This window comes from Lynx rufus, unplaced genomic scaffold (assembly GCF_022079265.1).
Source record: "Lynx rufus isolate CCGP_SWC_20201006 ecotype Redwood Valley unplaced genomic scaffold, mLynRuf1.p SCAF_43, whole genome shotgun sequence".
NCBI classification, from domain to species: Eukaryota; Metazoa; Chordata; class Mammalia; order Carnivora; family Felidae; genus Lynx; species Lynx rufus.
The window spans coordinates 876,308-891,070 of record NW_025814860.1 but is presented as its reverse complement, the minus strand read 5'-3'; the positions used below and the strand labels follow the sequence as shown (position 1 = coordinate 891,070).

The window sequence follows — 14,763 nt, the reverse complement described above, 5'->3', positions numbered from 1 at the left end:
TTTATTTTTGAAGGTGAGAGAGAGAGCGCGCGCTCACGGTGGGGGCAAAGAGAGGAGGACAGAGGATCCAAAAGCAGGCTTTGCATTGACAGGCTGACAGCAGCAAGCCGGACGCGGGGCTCGAACTCACGGACCGGGAGATCACGCCCTGAGCCCAAGTCGACGCTCAACCGACGGAGCCACCCAGGCGCCCCAGCTTGTGCCCCTGATTTGTGAGCGGGCACTTTATTTTCTTCATTCTCTGTCCTGGAAGAGTGCTTGCTGTACGCAGTAGGCATTTAATTTGTGCATGCTGAATGAATACACCCTTCCCGGACTCCCTCGCAAGGGCAGTCGAGGCTGAAGCGGCGCCTCCCCTGTGAGGTCTTTCCAGATCGCCCACGGCACTGCCCACGGCCCGTTCGTCAGGACGGAGGGCAGCCCTTGGAACGTGACCACCGAGGAAGTGGATTTCGGCCAATTTACAGGGCCACCTGGGGCTGGCGGCCCCCGCGCGGAACCGTGCGGTGCCCACCCCTGTTGGGCCGCCCATCGGGACCCGAAACCATTCGAGCCCTCGCTGCTTTCAGCCGGCGGCCGCGGCTCAGAGCCCCGGAGTTGGCCGGGAGCGCGCTCGCGCTCAGCGGGTGTCTGCGGAGGCGCGCGCGCTCGCCCCCGCCCACCAGGGCCCCGCCCCGCCCGGCGCAGGCGCAGAAGCGGCCGCTCGCCCACGCTTCTTCCGGCTTCCCCAGCCTCGCGGCGGATTCGTCGCGATCGGCCCGCGGGACCGGCCTCGCAGGCTCGAAAAATTCAGCAGCAGCTCTGCCAGCGCGCGGGGAGCTCGTGCTCCGCGCTCTCAGTCTCTAGTCCGCGAACCGCTTGCGGAACTGGGCCTCGGCGACCGTGGCGAATCGGCGCGGGGCGGCAGCGGCGGGGCGGGCCTTGAGCACACTCTGGAGACTCCGAGATCGAGCGGGTGCGCGCTTCCCCGAGACACTCTCCCGCCCCGGAGACCCGTACGCTCCCCGAGACCCGGGCCCACCCTGAGACCCCCCCGTCCTTCCCCAGGCCCGTGCGCGCCCCGACACCCCGTCTACCCTTAAGACCTTCGCCCACCCCGAGATCCCTTCCCGCCCCGGAGACCCATGCGCTCCCCGAGACTCGCCACCGCCCCCCCCCCCCCCCCGCTTCGGGGACCCCTGCTCGCCGCGCCGTGACTTGGGCGCCGTGACGTGGGCTCCCGGCACAGCTGTGAAGGGGGGTGTGGTACTGGCGGGTCGCTGGCGTGTTAGCTGGCCACCGGAGCCCGCTTAGACCCGGCTGGGTGAGGAGGCCCTAGGCTGTTGGGGACCCTCCTTGGTCCCCTGAGGCAGGCTTATCTAGGGCTGGGTCACTGGTGATGGACAGGTGCCTGCGTAACGGCACTCAATGCTGCAGGGGCGCCTGACCCCAAATACTACCTACAGATGGGATGGTTTCTGGGAAAGAAGGGGGTTTGGCAGACGGACAGTCTGTCAGACGGACGGTCAGGCAGTTAGAAATGCTGCAACGCAGGTAGCCCAGGGTCTCAAGCTCAGCACTGTTAGCATTTGGGTTTGGATCACCCTCTGTCGTGGGTGCTGTCCTGCACACGTGGGCTGTGAAACCAGCATCCCCGGCGTCTGCCACCCGCTCACGAGATGCCAACAGCACCCCCACTTGTGGCCCTGGGGCACAGTGACCCTACTGTAGAGGGCATCATGGAGGCCCCAGCTATGACACAGACTCTTGGTAGGAATGGTGACGGATGCCGGAGGGGAGGATACTGCTGGGTGACAGCAGGGGTGAGGAGAGATGGGGTCCCCAGAAGCTTAACGAGAGGGGCCAGAGGGTCTGAGCGTATGTGAGCTGTGACTGGCGCAGATGCCAGGGGCTCCTCGGCCTTCTCATGTGCTTCTCTGTGCCCCAGGATGGACCCAGCGCGCTCTGCAGTCCGGCTGACCGTGCGGGAAGCGATTCACACCCTTTCCTCTTGTGAGGATGGCGGCCGCGTCCTCTCCACCTTGGGGTCCCTGAGGCGGTATCTCAGCGGAGCGGAGAACCCAGCCCTTCCCGGGGAGCAGGAGGAGTTCGCCAGGGTGCACTTTTCCGCCCTCCTCAGGTGTCTAGTGGGCAGACTGAGCCCAGGCTGGCTGGGGCTTCTGCCCGACGGCCAGGTGGAGGAGCTGTGGGCCAGCTTCTTCCTGGAGGGCCCGGCTGACCAGGCCTTCCTGGTGCTGATGGAGTCCATCGAGGGTGCCGCCGGGTGAGTCGGGGGGGGGGGGCCCGATTCCGGGGCACTTGTAACGTCTGAGGCAGGGGCATGGCCGGGAGGGTTGCGAACCAGCAGGTTCTGTGAGAATTTGGTGTCCTGAAAGGTGCGGGAGGAGCAGAGCCCCTGGACACCGAAAGCAGTTTGTTAACCTCCCTTGCAACGAAGAGGCTCTTGCAGCAGTAGGTCTCGCCGTGTTGGTGAAGGGAGGGGGCAGGAGCGTCCCCATCCCGGTGGCCTCGGCAGCGGGTGAGCTCCGGGCTGAGGTGACCTAGGTAGGCGGTGGGCCTCGCCAGCGTCCGCGGGCCCTTGGCCTCACTCGTGGCTGTCAGCTCTGCAGTGAGGCCCCCGGGGTGCTCCGGCAAACTCCTGGGGGGGGGGAGGACTTGCTCAAGGCGGTTCCCAGACTCAGGTGTCAGAGCACGGGACGGGCCTGTGGGGACGCGGCCTTCGTGCGGTGGCGAAGCTGGGTTTGAGCGGTTCCGGAGATAAGCGGCAAGCGCCCTGTGGCGCGGAGCGGGAGAGGAGGTGGCGTCGGTGACTCCATGGGGCCCGGCGGGCGCTCACGCCGCACCACTGGCTGGCTATTTGGCACTGGGATGTAGACCTTTTGTTTTCTTTAATGTTTATTTAGCTTGAGACAAAGAGAGCATGAGCAGGGGAGGGGCAGAGAGAGAGAGAATCCCAAGCGGGCCCCAGGCTGTCAGCACGGAGCCTGACGCGAGGCTCGATCCCACAAACGCTGGGATCGTGACCTGAACGGAAATCAAGAGCCACCCAGGCGCCCCAGCGGCGGGATTTAAATGCTCGTTTTTTTAAGCGCTGATGACGCCGTGGGACTACTGGTTTACTGACGGCCGTGGCTCCCCCTCCGGGCGGGGGCGCCGAGGGTGGGGGGCTCGCCGCTCCAAGCGTCACACCTACTCTTGCTGCAGCCCGAGCTTCCGTCTGATGAAGATGGCACAGCTCCTGGCCAGGTTCCTGAGCGCAGGCAGGATGGCCGCTGTGATGGAGGGCCAGTGTCGCCAGGTGACGGAGCCGGCGTCCCCGCTGCTCCAGGAGACGCTCCTCGCCAAGGTGGTGGGCTTGCCCGACTGCCTGGGCAACCGTCTGCAGCGGGAGAACCTGGACGCGTTCCTCCCCCAGAATTACTTCCCTCTGCTCGGCGAGGAGATGATGCGGGCGCTGCAGGCGGTGGTGGACTCCCTCCGAGGTGCGGGCCCCTCCGCGCTGTCCTTCCGGCCGGCTTCTCTGGCCACCGTCCCTTTCCTCCCTCCCCCCCCCCCCAGCTTCTCACGGCCTCTGGGGACTTGGGATTCTCAGGGCGATGCCGTTGGCAGGTCAGATGTTGCCTCCTGTGTGGGGAGCTAGCGACCTGTACCCTGAGCTTCACCCGTTCTTGGCTGTTGACCTTGGAGCTGGAGCTGACCTTGAATCCTTTAGCTCCTGGTTGGCCTGCCGGTGGAGCCGTCCGGATGGGGCTGCTCTCCACGGGCCCTGGTGCCCTGGTGTCTGCTCTCCCACCACGGGGCAGCTCAGGGTCTCACCCCTGCACGTCCAGCATCCCACCGGCCAAGGCTGTGGAGTGGGTGCCACGCTCGGGCGCCACTAGAGGCCCTTCACGCGTGTGCTCACGTGGTCCCTGGGCCCGCCCCACAAGGGAGCCTCCGCCACTGTAGATCGGGAGGGAGCCCACGGGTTCCATTGGGGCCCCTGCCAGGCCTTCCCTGCTCTGTGCTGGGGGGAGTCGCCAGCATGTCCTGAACGTATCCAGAGCGACTGTGGGCCACGTCCGCTTCTCGGCTGGGTGACTGCGTCCAGTTCGCCTTTTAGGGTCTCAGCCCCTCCCTTCAGGTGGCAGAGACCGCATTTGCGTCTGAGCGCGTCGTGACTGTCTCAGGGTGGCCACTTCCGGCGGGGCTGGGGCGCCATCCTCCCCTTGTCCCCGAGTCCTGTTTCCTCCTGCCCGCCCGCCTCACGTGGCCTTTGGTGCCTCCCCCTCCCCGCGCCACCACACCGGTCCCCGCTCTGTGGGGTCATTGTGGCGATTAGGTGAGCAAGAGCGTGTGAGGCTTTTTGCGATTACTCTTGGCTTCCAGCTGTTGAGGTTCCAGTCGGAATCAGATCGAGAAAAACGGTGCTTTTACGGCGCACAGACGCCTGTCTGGAAACGAGGTCTGTCCCCGCCTGGGCAGGTGTTGTCCCGTGGCCCTAACCGTCGCCCTTCTTGAAAATCCCGCTTTCCCTCTTGCCGCAGGTGGCTGGGACTGCTCCGTCTCCTTCCTGTCGCAGGTGCTCGGGAAAGCCTGTGTCCGTGGGAGGCAGAGTGAGTGTTTCCTGTCCCGGGGGGTCCGCAGCGCTGTCTGGGCGTCTCCCCCCCCCCCCCCCCCCCCCGCTTCCCGTCGGCCCTCCCGGGAGGGGGAAGACGGCGCAGTTCCCTCGCCTGGGCCTGGCCCCGGGTGGGCTGATGTCCATCGCCCGGCCCCCCGGCCCCGGGCTCAGGGGCCCCCGTGTGCTTCCCTCAGAGGAGATGCTGGGCGTGCTGGTGCCGCGGCTGACGGCGCTCACCCAGGGCAGCTGCCTCTGGCAGCGGGTGTGCTGGCGCCTGGCGGAGCGTGTGCCCGACCGGGCCGTGGAGGCGCTGCTGACGGGACTGGTGGAGGTCGCCGCGGGGTAAGGAGCCGGGAGGGCGGGCGGCGGCGCCCAAGCCTCTGGTTTGTCGGACCTCATGCGGTGAGGCCGTGGCGGACCGGCCCAGCCCAGCCCCTCCCCTGGCTGTGGCCGTGGAGACCCCTTTCGCTACCCCCCACCCCCGGGGCTGCGCAGGCATGTGCGTGTGCGATGGCGCCCGCCTTCAGACGGCGTCCCCTGGCGCGAGTGCGTGAGCGTGGGTCCTGCTGGCTGGGTCCCGCCGGCTGTGTCTTCGGTTCTGGGCGCGGGTGTGTGTGTCCAGGGACCCGTGTTCTCTCTCTGAACCGTCTGAGGTCTCACCCCCTCTGCTGCCGGGTGCTTATTTGCAAAATAATGTGAGGAAGGCACTCACCCCCTGCCAGGCGCTTCTGGTCCCTCCCAGCTAGTCCTTGGTTTGTGGCTTTTACAAGGTGTCCACACTGCCCTGTAAGCGCTTCAGGCCGCGAGCCGATGGCTTCTCTGTCTTCCGGGCTGTGTCACGCTCCTGCCCTGAGGCTGTGGGTTGGTTTGCATGGGTTTGTCTCTTCTGTTTCTGTTTTTTTGGTTCCTGCTGCCGTTCTTTTTTCTTTTTCTTGTCATCTTTACGACTTTGCGTAGAACGTGAAAGGGCCGAGGGAGGAAGGGCTGTATCCTCCCGTCTTTCCACACCGGCTGGAGGGTTTGCTGGGCTCTCACCCATGGAGGGGAGCGGGGAGGGATCCCACCCTACACCAGTCGTCTGCAAACTGCGGACTTTGGGCCAAACTCAGCCCACCGTGCGTTTTTACAACCGTTTTGTGGGTCCACAGCCGCGCTCGCTCACGCACACGCCCCTGGCTGCTTCTGGCTGCAGGAGTTCTGCGGAGACCGATGGCCCGTAAACATAGAGCTTTTGTTCTCTGGCCCTTCCCAGATAAGCCTGGCCACCCCTGCTCCGCTTGGGCAGAGCGGGGAAAGGACATCCTCTTGCACGGAGGCACTGGGCTGTCTCAGGTTTCCACGTTACCAGGAGGAGAGCGAATCAGGACGGAGTCCGAGCTGAAGCACAGGCCCCGGGCTCCCAGTGGTTAGCACAGAGCTGGGGAGGGGTGCAGCTCGGACCTGTTGAGATCTGGGGTTCATGCTTTTCCCTCTCCCCGCCCCCCCCCCCCCCACTGTGCCTCACAGGCCTGAAGTCCTCTCACGGCTGCTGGGGAACCTGGTGATGAAAAATAAGAAGGCCCAGTTCGTGATGACCCGGAAACTTCTGTTCCTACAGTACCAGTACTCGGTGAGGGCGTGGGCCGAGGGCCACCCTGGGGGCCCAGGAGAAGTGACCGTAGCAGGTGCAGCTGAGCTCGGTTGTCCGGGAAACCCCGCTCAGGTGCAGCTGAGCTCGGTTGTCCGGGAAACCCCGCTGACCCTCAGCCCAGAGCCGTTTGTGCTCTGGGAGCCTGGGCAGACGGGTCTTAGCCTGGCAGGTGGGCAGCGGGCGTCTGCCGACAGACAGTGACAGGATGCCCGGCTTCTGTCCCAGACGCCCATGCTGCAGAGCCTGCTGGGGTACCTGGCCACGGACAGCCGACGGCGCCCGCTCCTCGTACAGGTAAGCGCGGTCTGGTCCTCTGTCTGGGGTGTTCTGGGACCACCTTTTGGTGGGAGAGAGAGAACGTTCCCGCCTGGAACAGAGGACGCCGGCAAGCACGGGGGCACCGAGGCCCGTGCGTTCCCGCACTGTGGTGGGGAGGTCGCTGCGGCTGTGTAACCGGGCCGCGCCACCCGCCAGGCACTGAAGGGGCTCCTGGAGACGTGGGGCAGCTGCAGTGCCGTCCGCCACGCACCTCTGGCGCAGCAGCGCTACGTTAGCAGGGCCGTCCTCATCTGCTTGGCGCTCCTGGGGGATGCGGAGCTCCGGGACAGCCGAGACGGTGAGTGGGCCACGCCGACACTGTCCCCACCCCGTCTCTGCCTGTCCCTGCCAGCCCCCCGTGCTCACTGTGCAGAGCTGTCCCCTCCTGTCCCCGCCCGTCCCTACTGGCCCCCCCAGTGCTCAGTGTGGGCTTGGTGCTTCCAGAGCTGCTGACTAGCCTGATGGCGGGGGTGAAGAGTCGCCTGGACAGCAGCCTGCCCGTTGTGCGCCGTCTGGGCATGATCGTGGCCGAGGTGGCCAGCGCCCGGCTCCACCCTGAGGGGCCACCCCTGAAGTTCCAGGTGAGCAAGGGCCGCGCCCTGTGTTTCCCTCCCTGGTATCCCCTTGCCTTCTGGGGTCCAGGCCCACGAACCTTCCGCGTGTTGACCCCTCAGCGGTGCCTGAACAGATGCCCCGGGTGGATTCCGGAGGTGTTTGGAAGCGATCTCTCTGGCGTCCCCTCCCCTCCGTTGCTGAGCCCCTGGGACGTCCTCCTGGGTGGGGGTGGGGGGGAGAGCAGCCCCTCAGGAGGGCGGGCTCCTGAGCCCGTGCACCCAGCACCGCCCACTGCCACGTGGACACTTGGCAAGTGGGGCAAGTGGGGGGTGGTGGCGGGCGCTCCCCGTGACTCGCTCCAGCCCGTGTGCGTTGCAGTACGAGGAAGACGAGCTGAGCCGTGAGATGCTGGCCCTGGCAGCCCCCTGGCCTGCGGCCGGCAGCCCCTTGGAGGCGAGGTGAGGGCTTCCCGCCCCCGGTCTCCACCCCAAGCTGGGCGGGCCCGCTTCCTGCTGCTCCCTTACCTCGTCGTCTTGGGCTCGTTGCTGAGACAGAAGCCGAGAAGCGCAGGGTGGGGGCCGGAAGAGCATTTCCCTGGGGAAGGTGGGTTCCGGGGCCAGGAGCTTGTGTGGGGCCTCCCGACGGGTTCCTTCTTTGCTCCCCACAGCCCTGTCGTCACTCCAGAGGCTGCAGGGACCCCCGGCAGAGGGAGCGTGGACGGTGGCGTCCCCCAGGCCCTGCCGGAAGGCTCAGGCTCTGACCTGGACAGGTAGGGGGAGGCCTCGGGTAGAAACTACAGAGGTGGGGGAGCAGTCCCGCGCTGGCCTCAGAGCCGCGCATGAGCGTGGGAGTAGACGGCCCACGCTGTCTGGAGGCCACGGGTCGGCCCCGCGGCCGCCCTCTCTCCGAGTGCCCTCCCGTAGGAAAGTGTGCCGTTCCTGAGGCGCAAGGTCTTGGGGTGAATTCCCGGGACTCAGGAGCACGGCCTGTCTGCTCCCGGGTGACGGGCAGGCCCCGCCGGTCTCTGTTGCTTCCCCAGTGACGATGAGCTTGTCCCCTATGACATGTCGGGGGACCAAGAGCTAAAGAAGAGCAAGGCACCCACCTACGTTCGGGACTGCGTGGAAGGTGGGTCTCTTCCCTGGCGGGAGGCCCCTCCAAGCGCCTGCCCTGGGGTGGCTGAGCCGTAGGAACCCTGCGTGTCCCGGGACTCGGCTGCCTCTGCCCAGGGTCCAGACCCTGGCTGCCGGCTCTGCCTCTGCAAGGTCAGGGCTGGGGACCAGTGCAGGGCTGTGTGTGTTCTGTGCAGCCCTGACCTCGTCCGAGGATTGGGAGCGCTGGGAGGCGGCCCTGCGGGCCCTCGAGGCGTTGGTCATCAGGAACCCGGCTGCTGCACGCGAGGTGAGTGGGGCAGGGACGTCGGGGAGGGGTGTGTGTCTGCCTAGGAGGCCCGTGGCAGGGATGGGGAGGTGGAGGGCTGCGGGGGCCCAGGGCCGCAGGGCCTGAGGCACGCCGACCCCTGCGCACAGGTGAGTGTGGAGCTGGCCAAGGTGCTGCTGCACCTGGAGGAGAAGACGAGCGTGGAGGGCTTTGAGGGGCTGCGCCAGAGAGCCCTTGTGGCCGTCGTGGTCACAGACCCGGCCCCGGTGAGTCCCCGTCCCGCCGCCCAGTCAGTGTCTGCGTTGGGGCCCTGCCTCTGGGTGGCGTCCACAGCGGCCTCTCGTGTGCCTGGCTCAGGTAGCAGAGTACCTGACCTCGCAGTTCTACGCCCTCAACTTCAGCCTCCGACAGCGCATGGACATTCTGGATGTAAGTGCCCCGGGGCCCTCCGTCCCACCTGTCACGCCCAAGCTGCCCTCACGAGGGCCAGGCCTGGCACAGCGCCCTGCCGAAAGCTCCACGGTCAGGACCAGAGGCCTCCCCAAGTCCCCCGTGGCTGGACCCAGGGGCTGGGACTGGCAGCTGCCTGGTGTTTTCTGGGCGGTGCACAGGATTCAGTAGGGGCCGTGTCCTTCATCTGAGACAGAAGCTTTATTGGGACAGAATTCCCACGCGGTACAGTTCCCCATCTTAAGACAAACAAAATGTGGTCTGTGCACACGTCGGGATGTTACTTGGGCCTCGCAGAGGAGGGACGTGGTAACCTGCCACAACGTGGATGAACCAGAGGACCCTGTAGCATTCCACTTGCGTGAGGTCCCTGGGCCGTCAGAATCAGAGAGACTGAAGTAGACGGCGGGGAGGGCACGTCGCAGGGGAAAGGGCTGCGTCTGGGAAGACGGAGTCTTGGAACGATGGTGGCGACGGCCATACGATGTGCAAGCACCTGCTGCCGCTGAGCTGTGCGCGCACGGCTGTCAAGACGGCAAGCGTTATGCTGCGTGTCTCATGAGACGGCGCTGAACAGTCACCACCTCCGTGCTTGCAGTTCAGGGGCACCTGGTACGTTGACGGTTCAGTGTCCTGTGTCACCCTCAGAGGAACAGCCCTTAGCACTCACTGCCCGGCCGGGTGCCTGCAGCCACCAGGCTGCTGTCCGTGCCCCGCCTGTTCCAGGGCTCCAGGCATGTGACGGCGCAGGCCTGTTCCGGGGCCCACCTGTGTGCAGGCGGCTGGGCAGCAGGTCGGTGAGGCTCTGGAACCGCAGGAGCTCCGGGCGCAGGAGCGGGGCCGCCTTTCCCTTCTGTCCCCCACAAAGTGAAGCGATCCTGGGGTAGCCGGAACTGACTTCCTGTGCGGTCCCCAGAATGTTCCCTGGCGCAGCCTGTGACGGCCGATGGCGCCGACGGGCACTCAGTTTACCTCGGGTTTGAGAAGATGCCGCCCCTCCCTAGAACAAGGACCGCTGCCCCGGGTCTCCCGCTCCTCTAGGTCCTGACTCTGGCCGCCCAGGAGCTGTCTCGGCCTGGCCGCGCGCCCAAGGCCCCCCAGTGCGACCCCCGGGGCCCCGCCCCCCTGCCCGGCAGCGCCGTGGCTCCCGCCTGGCGCGCGGTCGTGGAGGAGCGGATCAGAAACAAGACCCGGCGGTTCTCGCAGGTCAGCCAGCCCCGGCTCAGGTCCTGGTGGGGGACGGGGCGGCACCGACACTGCTGTTGTGTGGAGGGAGGGCGTTGGGTACAAATTGCGTGTCGGGACACGTGCCTTAGGGCATCAGAGCCGCATGGCTTTAATATGCAAGTGCGAAAAAAGCCCCGGAATTCTGCGTCAGCAAGAAACGGCCTGTATGTGCCGTGTCCGCGTGGGCCGGGGCTGTGACGGGCGTGCGTACGGGACAGCGAAGGGACGCGGCACCTGTGCGCACCATGTTTGCAGGGCTCTGCCAGGCGGGGACGGGACGCTGGCGCCAACCAGTTCAGCTCGGTGGCTGGCTACTTCTTCTTCCCACTCATTCGGCACTTTGACAGGTGAGCGGGAGGCCTGGACGCCCTCGAGTACCAGAGGCTTCCCAGGACGGGGTCTGTGGCGGGGTTTGGGCAGCAGCAAGGTCACCACCTGGCTTTCGGTCCTTCGTAGCTTAAATGGCAAAGCGAGGGCATCAGGATCTGCGGTGACTGTCACGGATGGCGGGTTGCTGGCGGGTTCCCGGTGGGCGGGGCCGGAGCCTCGCCGTGGAGCCTCGATGCTCCACGCGCTCTGTCTGTCTGACGCCTTCTCCTCATGGCTTGTGGGAGCCACACGGGGACGTGCGGTGAGGGGGCGCCTCCAGGGCGCTGGCTGTCCCTTGGTGGCCCAGGGGTTGGAGAATGAGCCCCGACCACGCGTCCCGCACACACACACCTGATGCTCTTGTAGACCGCTGGTGACCTTCGACCTTTTGGGAGAAGACCAGCTGGTTCTCGGGAGATTGGCCCACACCTTGGGGGCCCTGATGTACCTGGCTGTGAACACCACGGTGAGTGGGAGGCGGAGCCGGTGGCCGTCCTCCCGGTGGGCCTCCCCTTGGCCCTGGGGCTGGGTTGTTGGGACCCACCTTTGGGTGCCAGGACCCCTGCCCACTGGCCTGTGCTGTTTCAGGTGGCTGTGACCATGGGCAAGGCCCTCCTGGAGTTCGTGTGGACCCTTCGCTTCCACAGTGACGCGTGAGTGGCCGTGTGGCTGAGGAAAGTGGTCCCACGTGGACGTGGAGGCGGGGCTCCCAGGACAGCAGGAGGTGGGGGGGGCGACTCCCGTGGGCGTGGCCGAGAGGCGGGGCGGCCTGGTGCTTCCCAAGCACGAAGGGGCAGGGCGGCTGGAGCGGGCGTTGCTTGCCCGTGGGTCTGCTGTACCGCGGAGAAGCGGGGTCTCCCTGGCCTGGGCTCCGTCGGCGCTCAGCGTCCCGGCCTGGCTTGGCAGCTACGTGCGCCGGGGCCTGCTGTCCGCGGTCTCCTCCGTCCTCCTCAGTGTTGCGGCCGAGCGACTGCTGGCAGACCTGCCAGACGAGCTGCTGGAAACCCGATCCTGGCTGGCGGGTGAGTGCCAGGCCCCCAGCTGCACGGGCGAGGCGGGTGGTTGGAGGCTGGTGCAGTGGCCATCGGGGCACGGGGCGGTGCAGAGGCCCCAGGACCGTCACATCCCCCCCGTCTGTGCACGAAATGGTCCCTGGTGGGGGGTGGGGACTCAGCTGTTCTTGAGTCACTTTGGGGAGGTCCTGCAGGAGGACCCAAGAGAAGGTGCCCCGATGTGGGAGACGTGTGTGTTTGTTCTGGAAAATTCTGTATCTTCTGTAAGGTCACAAGAGCCATGCAGGAGGCACGTTACCTCACCAGACTCGCCAACTAACTTGGATAAACTTACGTCCCTGCACCCTCCCCCCCACCCCCACCACAGTGTTCTCTTTGAAAAGTCTGTTGGAGCACACGTGACCTCCTGCCCGTAGGCACCTGTGTTGCCCACCCACCGGTGTCCACCCGGGGCTCCAGGCCGGGAGTAGACACTCTGACGTGGCGCCACGCTCGGGGGCCCGGGGTTCAGGCCGGGCCCCTCTTGTCGCGTCAGTTAGTTGGCAGAGCACCCTTGGGCTTTGTCCGATCACGCGTGTCCGGTCGGCTCCGGGTCCTCGGGCCCCGTGCCACAGGCGTGTGGCGTCCCGCTTCCCGGGACCGGTGGCCTCCCCGCGGAGACGATGGTGTCCGCTCCGTCCCGCTGCCTCCCTGTCGCCGGCCGCTGGCTGGGCGCCCAGCCCCAGGGAGAGTGGGGTGCTGCCCCCGCACACGGCCAGGCCCCACCAGGCCCTGTGGGGGCTCGTGTGGGATGACTCCCTAAGAGGAAATGAGGGCTGGCCTGCCCGGCTGTGGGCGCCGCCGATGTCCTGCCCTATTTTCGTCTTTGGCAGATGTGGCTGACCGGGACGCGGACGAGGACTGCAGGATGCTGGCTGTGAAAGCCCTGCTGCTTCTGGAGAAACTCAGAGACCGACTGCTCCCCCTCGCTTCTCCTTAGTCCTCACTGGAGAGGGAGGCCCGCCCCGCCAGCAGCCCGCGGGAGGGCCTCTGGCCCTGCGTCCACAGACAGGGCCACCCGAACATGGCAGGAGGGGGGGGGGTCCCCGAGGAGGGAGGGAGCCGCTGGGGCCCCTATGGGCTGATTCTCAGCCTGTCCCCAAGCCTGTTCCTCACCTGAACGCAGACTTTAAAAAGCAACAAAGTGGAAGAATAAAAAGGAGCCAGAGGTGTTCAAACCCATTCCTCTTGGCACTGACTGCTCAGGCAGGGTCCGCGGTGCCTCGATGTCCCTCTGAAGGGGGACACGGTTCTGGCAGCTGGTGACGAGCTGGGGGTGGGAGACCCCAAGGTCCCCCTCCCTGCACGGACATGTCGTGGGGCCAGCCCTTCACGGTGGGGGCTGGTGATGGGACACGCCCACGTGGACGGAGCCACCAGGCTGCCTCGTGCAGAGAACTGCACCCCCCCCACACACGTGCTGGCCACCCCTATGTCTCTGTTCCAGTGGACGCTGGGCCCCGTGGTCAGGGATGGCGTGTCCTGCCGGGAGCCGTGAGACGTGCTCTCCTGGAACTCGCCTGGGTGTTGGGACGAGGCGCAGTGAACACGCTAATATCTGCAGTCCATCGAGTGCCACAAGGTTTTTAGGCTTTACAGACTATGCTTGGGAGACGGTCCTGGAGAAGAGGAACCAAGTCCCTGGGCAGGAAAGGGACCTCAAGGCCCCTTCTGAGCAGGACAGCCGGTGCCCTGGGGTGTCAGACACAGCTGTCATTTCAACGAGAAAGTCAGGCTCTTGCCATGAACCCTGGCAGGTTCTGGGGGAGCAGCAGCGGCTGTCAGGGCTCGCTATCCTCTTCCTCCTCCTGCACCTCCTCGTCTGCCTCTCTGCGGTCGTCGACGCTGTTGTGGTGGACCCGCCCGGACATGGCGCGCATCACAGGGAGGCCCAGGCCCCGGTGCACGGCGTCCACGGTCTGCTGGCTCACGTAGTAGGACATGTTGGCGGAGGGCACTTTCTTCCGCATCTCCTCCAGATACCTGTATGCCTGGGTGGGGACAGCCGTTACCGGGTTAGTCCGCAGCGAGAACCAGGGGAGCCACCCCCTCGGTCCGGGGCACGGAGCTTCCTGGGCACCCGCCCCAGGTGGTGAGGGACACCTTCCCAACAGGGCAGTTGTCTGTGACTGCACGGCCTTTCCAAGGTGTCCGACTTTAAGCTTCTGTCAATGCTGTCAGCTGTGATCAGCACTCCCGGCCGAACAGGTCCAGCCGGCTGCCCCGGAGAGTCCCGTGAGCGGCCTGTGCTCGAGGACCCACACCTGTCCACGTGTGCCCAGGCCCGTCACTCGCCTGCTGTGCCTGCTTACATCTGCCTACACCTGTCCCCCCTTCCACACGTGCCAACGCCCGCCCCACACCTGCCCTCGCCTGCCCATGCCTGCTCACATCTGCCCAGGCCTGCCCGCACCTGCTAACACCTGCTGCACCCACAGGGAGGGCCACACACAAGAATGAGGGGAGGAACAGGGTCCCATGTGGCTTCTAAGGCCCACTCCCAAGGTACACTTCATATCAGCTCAGCTGTGATCAAAATTTCTAGAAGCTTTGAAACTGTTTATGGGAAAGATCAGATCTTAATTTTTTTTTAAAGTGTATTTTGAGGGGCACCTGGGTGGCTCAGTCAGTTGGGTGTCTGACTTTGGATCAGGTCATGATCAGGCTCATGAGTTCGAGCCCCAGGTCGGGCTCTGCGCTGACATCACAGCGCCTGGAGCCTGTTTCGGATTCTGTGTCTCCCTCTCTCTCTGCCCCTCCCTTGCTTGCTCTCTCTCTCTCAAACATTTAAAAAATAAATAAAGTGTATTTTTAGAGACAGAGAGCACACACGTGTGTGAGCGGGGGAAGGGGAGAAAGAGAGAATCCCAAGCAGGCTCCACACTGTCCACAAAGACCCCGACACTGAGTTTGGTCTCATGAACTGCGAGATCATGACCTGAGCTAAAATCAAGGGCCAGACGCTTAACTGACTGAGCCAACCAGGTGCTCCAGATCTTAGTATTCTTTTTTTTTAATGTTTGGTTTGGGCAGGGGGAGGGGCAGAGAGAGGGGGACAGAGGATCTGAAGCGGGCTCTGCACTGACAGCAGAGAGCCTGACATGGGGCTCAAAGTCACAGACCATGAGATCATGATCTGAGCTGAAGTCAGATGCTCAACAGGTTGGGTCACTCAGGTGCCC

The 14,763-nt window shown here is 65.3% G+C and overlaps 2 protein-coding genes across 3 annotated transcripts in view; one reads left to right on the top strand and one right to left on the bottom strand.

Moving 5' to 3' along the window:
• Positions 1-723: 723 nt before the first annotated feature.
• On the top strand, positions 724-12,763 carry TELO2 (telomere maintenance 2). Of its 2 annotated transcripts, XM_047097843.1 has the most exons (21): positions 725-955; positions 1,928-2,263; positions 3,205-3,482; positions 4,527-4,595; positions 4,795-4,942; positions 6,107-6,209; positions 6,456-6,524; positions 6,705-6,846; positions 6,993-7,129; positions 7,482-7,561; positions 7,771-7,872; positions 8,143-8,231; positions 8,413-8,504; positions 8,633-8,749; positions 8,841-8,912; positions 9,975-10,139; positions 10,416-10,507; positions 10,896-10,995; positions 11,118-11,182; positions 11,436-11,551; positions 12,415-12,763. In XM_047097843.1, exons 2-21 carry the CDS (start codon positions 1,929-1,931, stop codon positions 12,519-12,521), a joined length of 2,478 nt encoding a protein of 825 aa, XP_046953799.1. In that variant the 5' UTR covers positions 725-955; position 1,928; the 3' UTR covers positions 12,522-12,763. The 2 variants fall into 2 exon arrangements, with proteins under 2 accessions (XP_046953798.1, XP_046953799.1); XM_047097842.1 differs by having other exon boundaries at positions 724-955; positions 11,436-12,506.
• A 386-nt stretch (positions 12,764-13,149) lies between these two features.
• IFT140 (intraflagellar transport 140) overlaps positions 13,150-14,763 on the bottom strand; it is a 71,161-nt gene continuing 69,547 nt past the window's right edge. Inside the window, exon 29 of the mRNA XM_047097841.1 lies at positions 13,150-13,572. Within this exon, the coding sequence (XP_046953797.1) occupies positions 13,363-13,572 (210 nt within the window). The 3' untranslated portion in view covers positions 13,150-13,362. The remainder of the gene's footprint in view (positions 13,573-14,763) is intronic.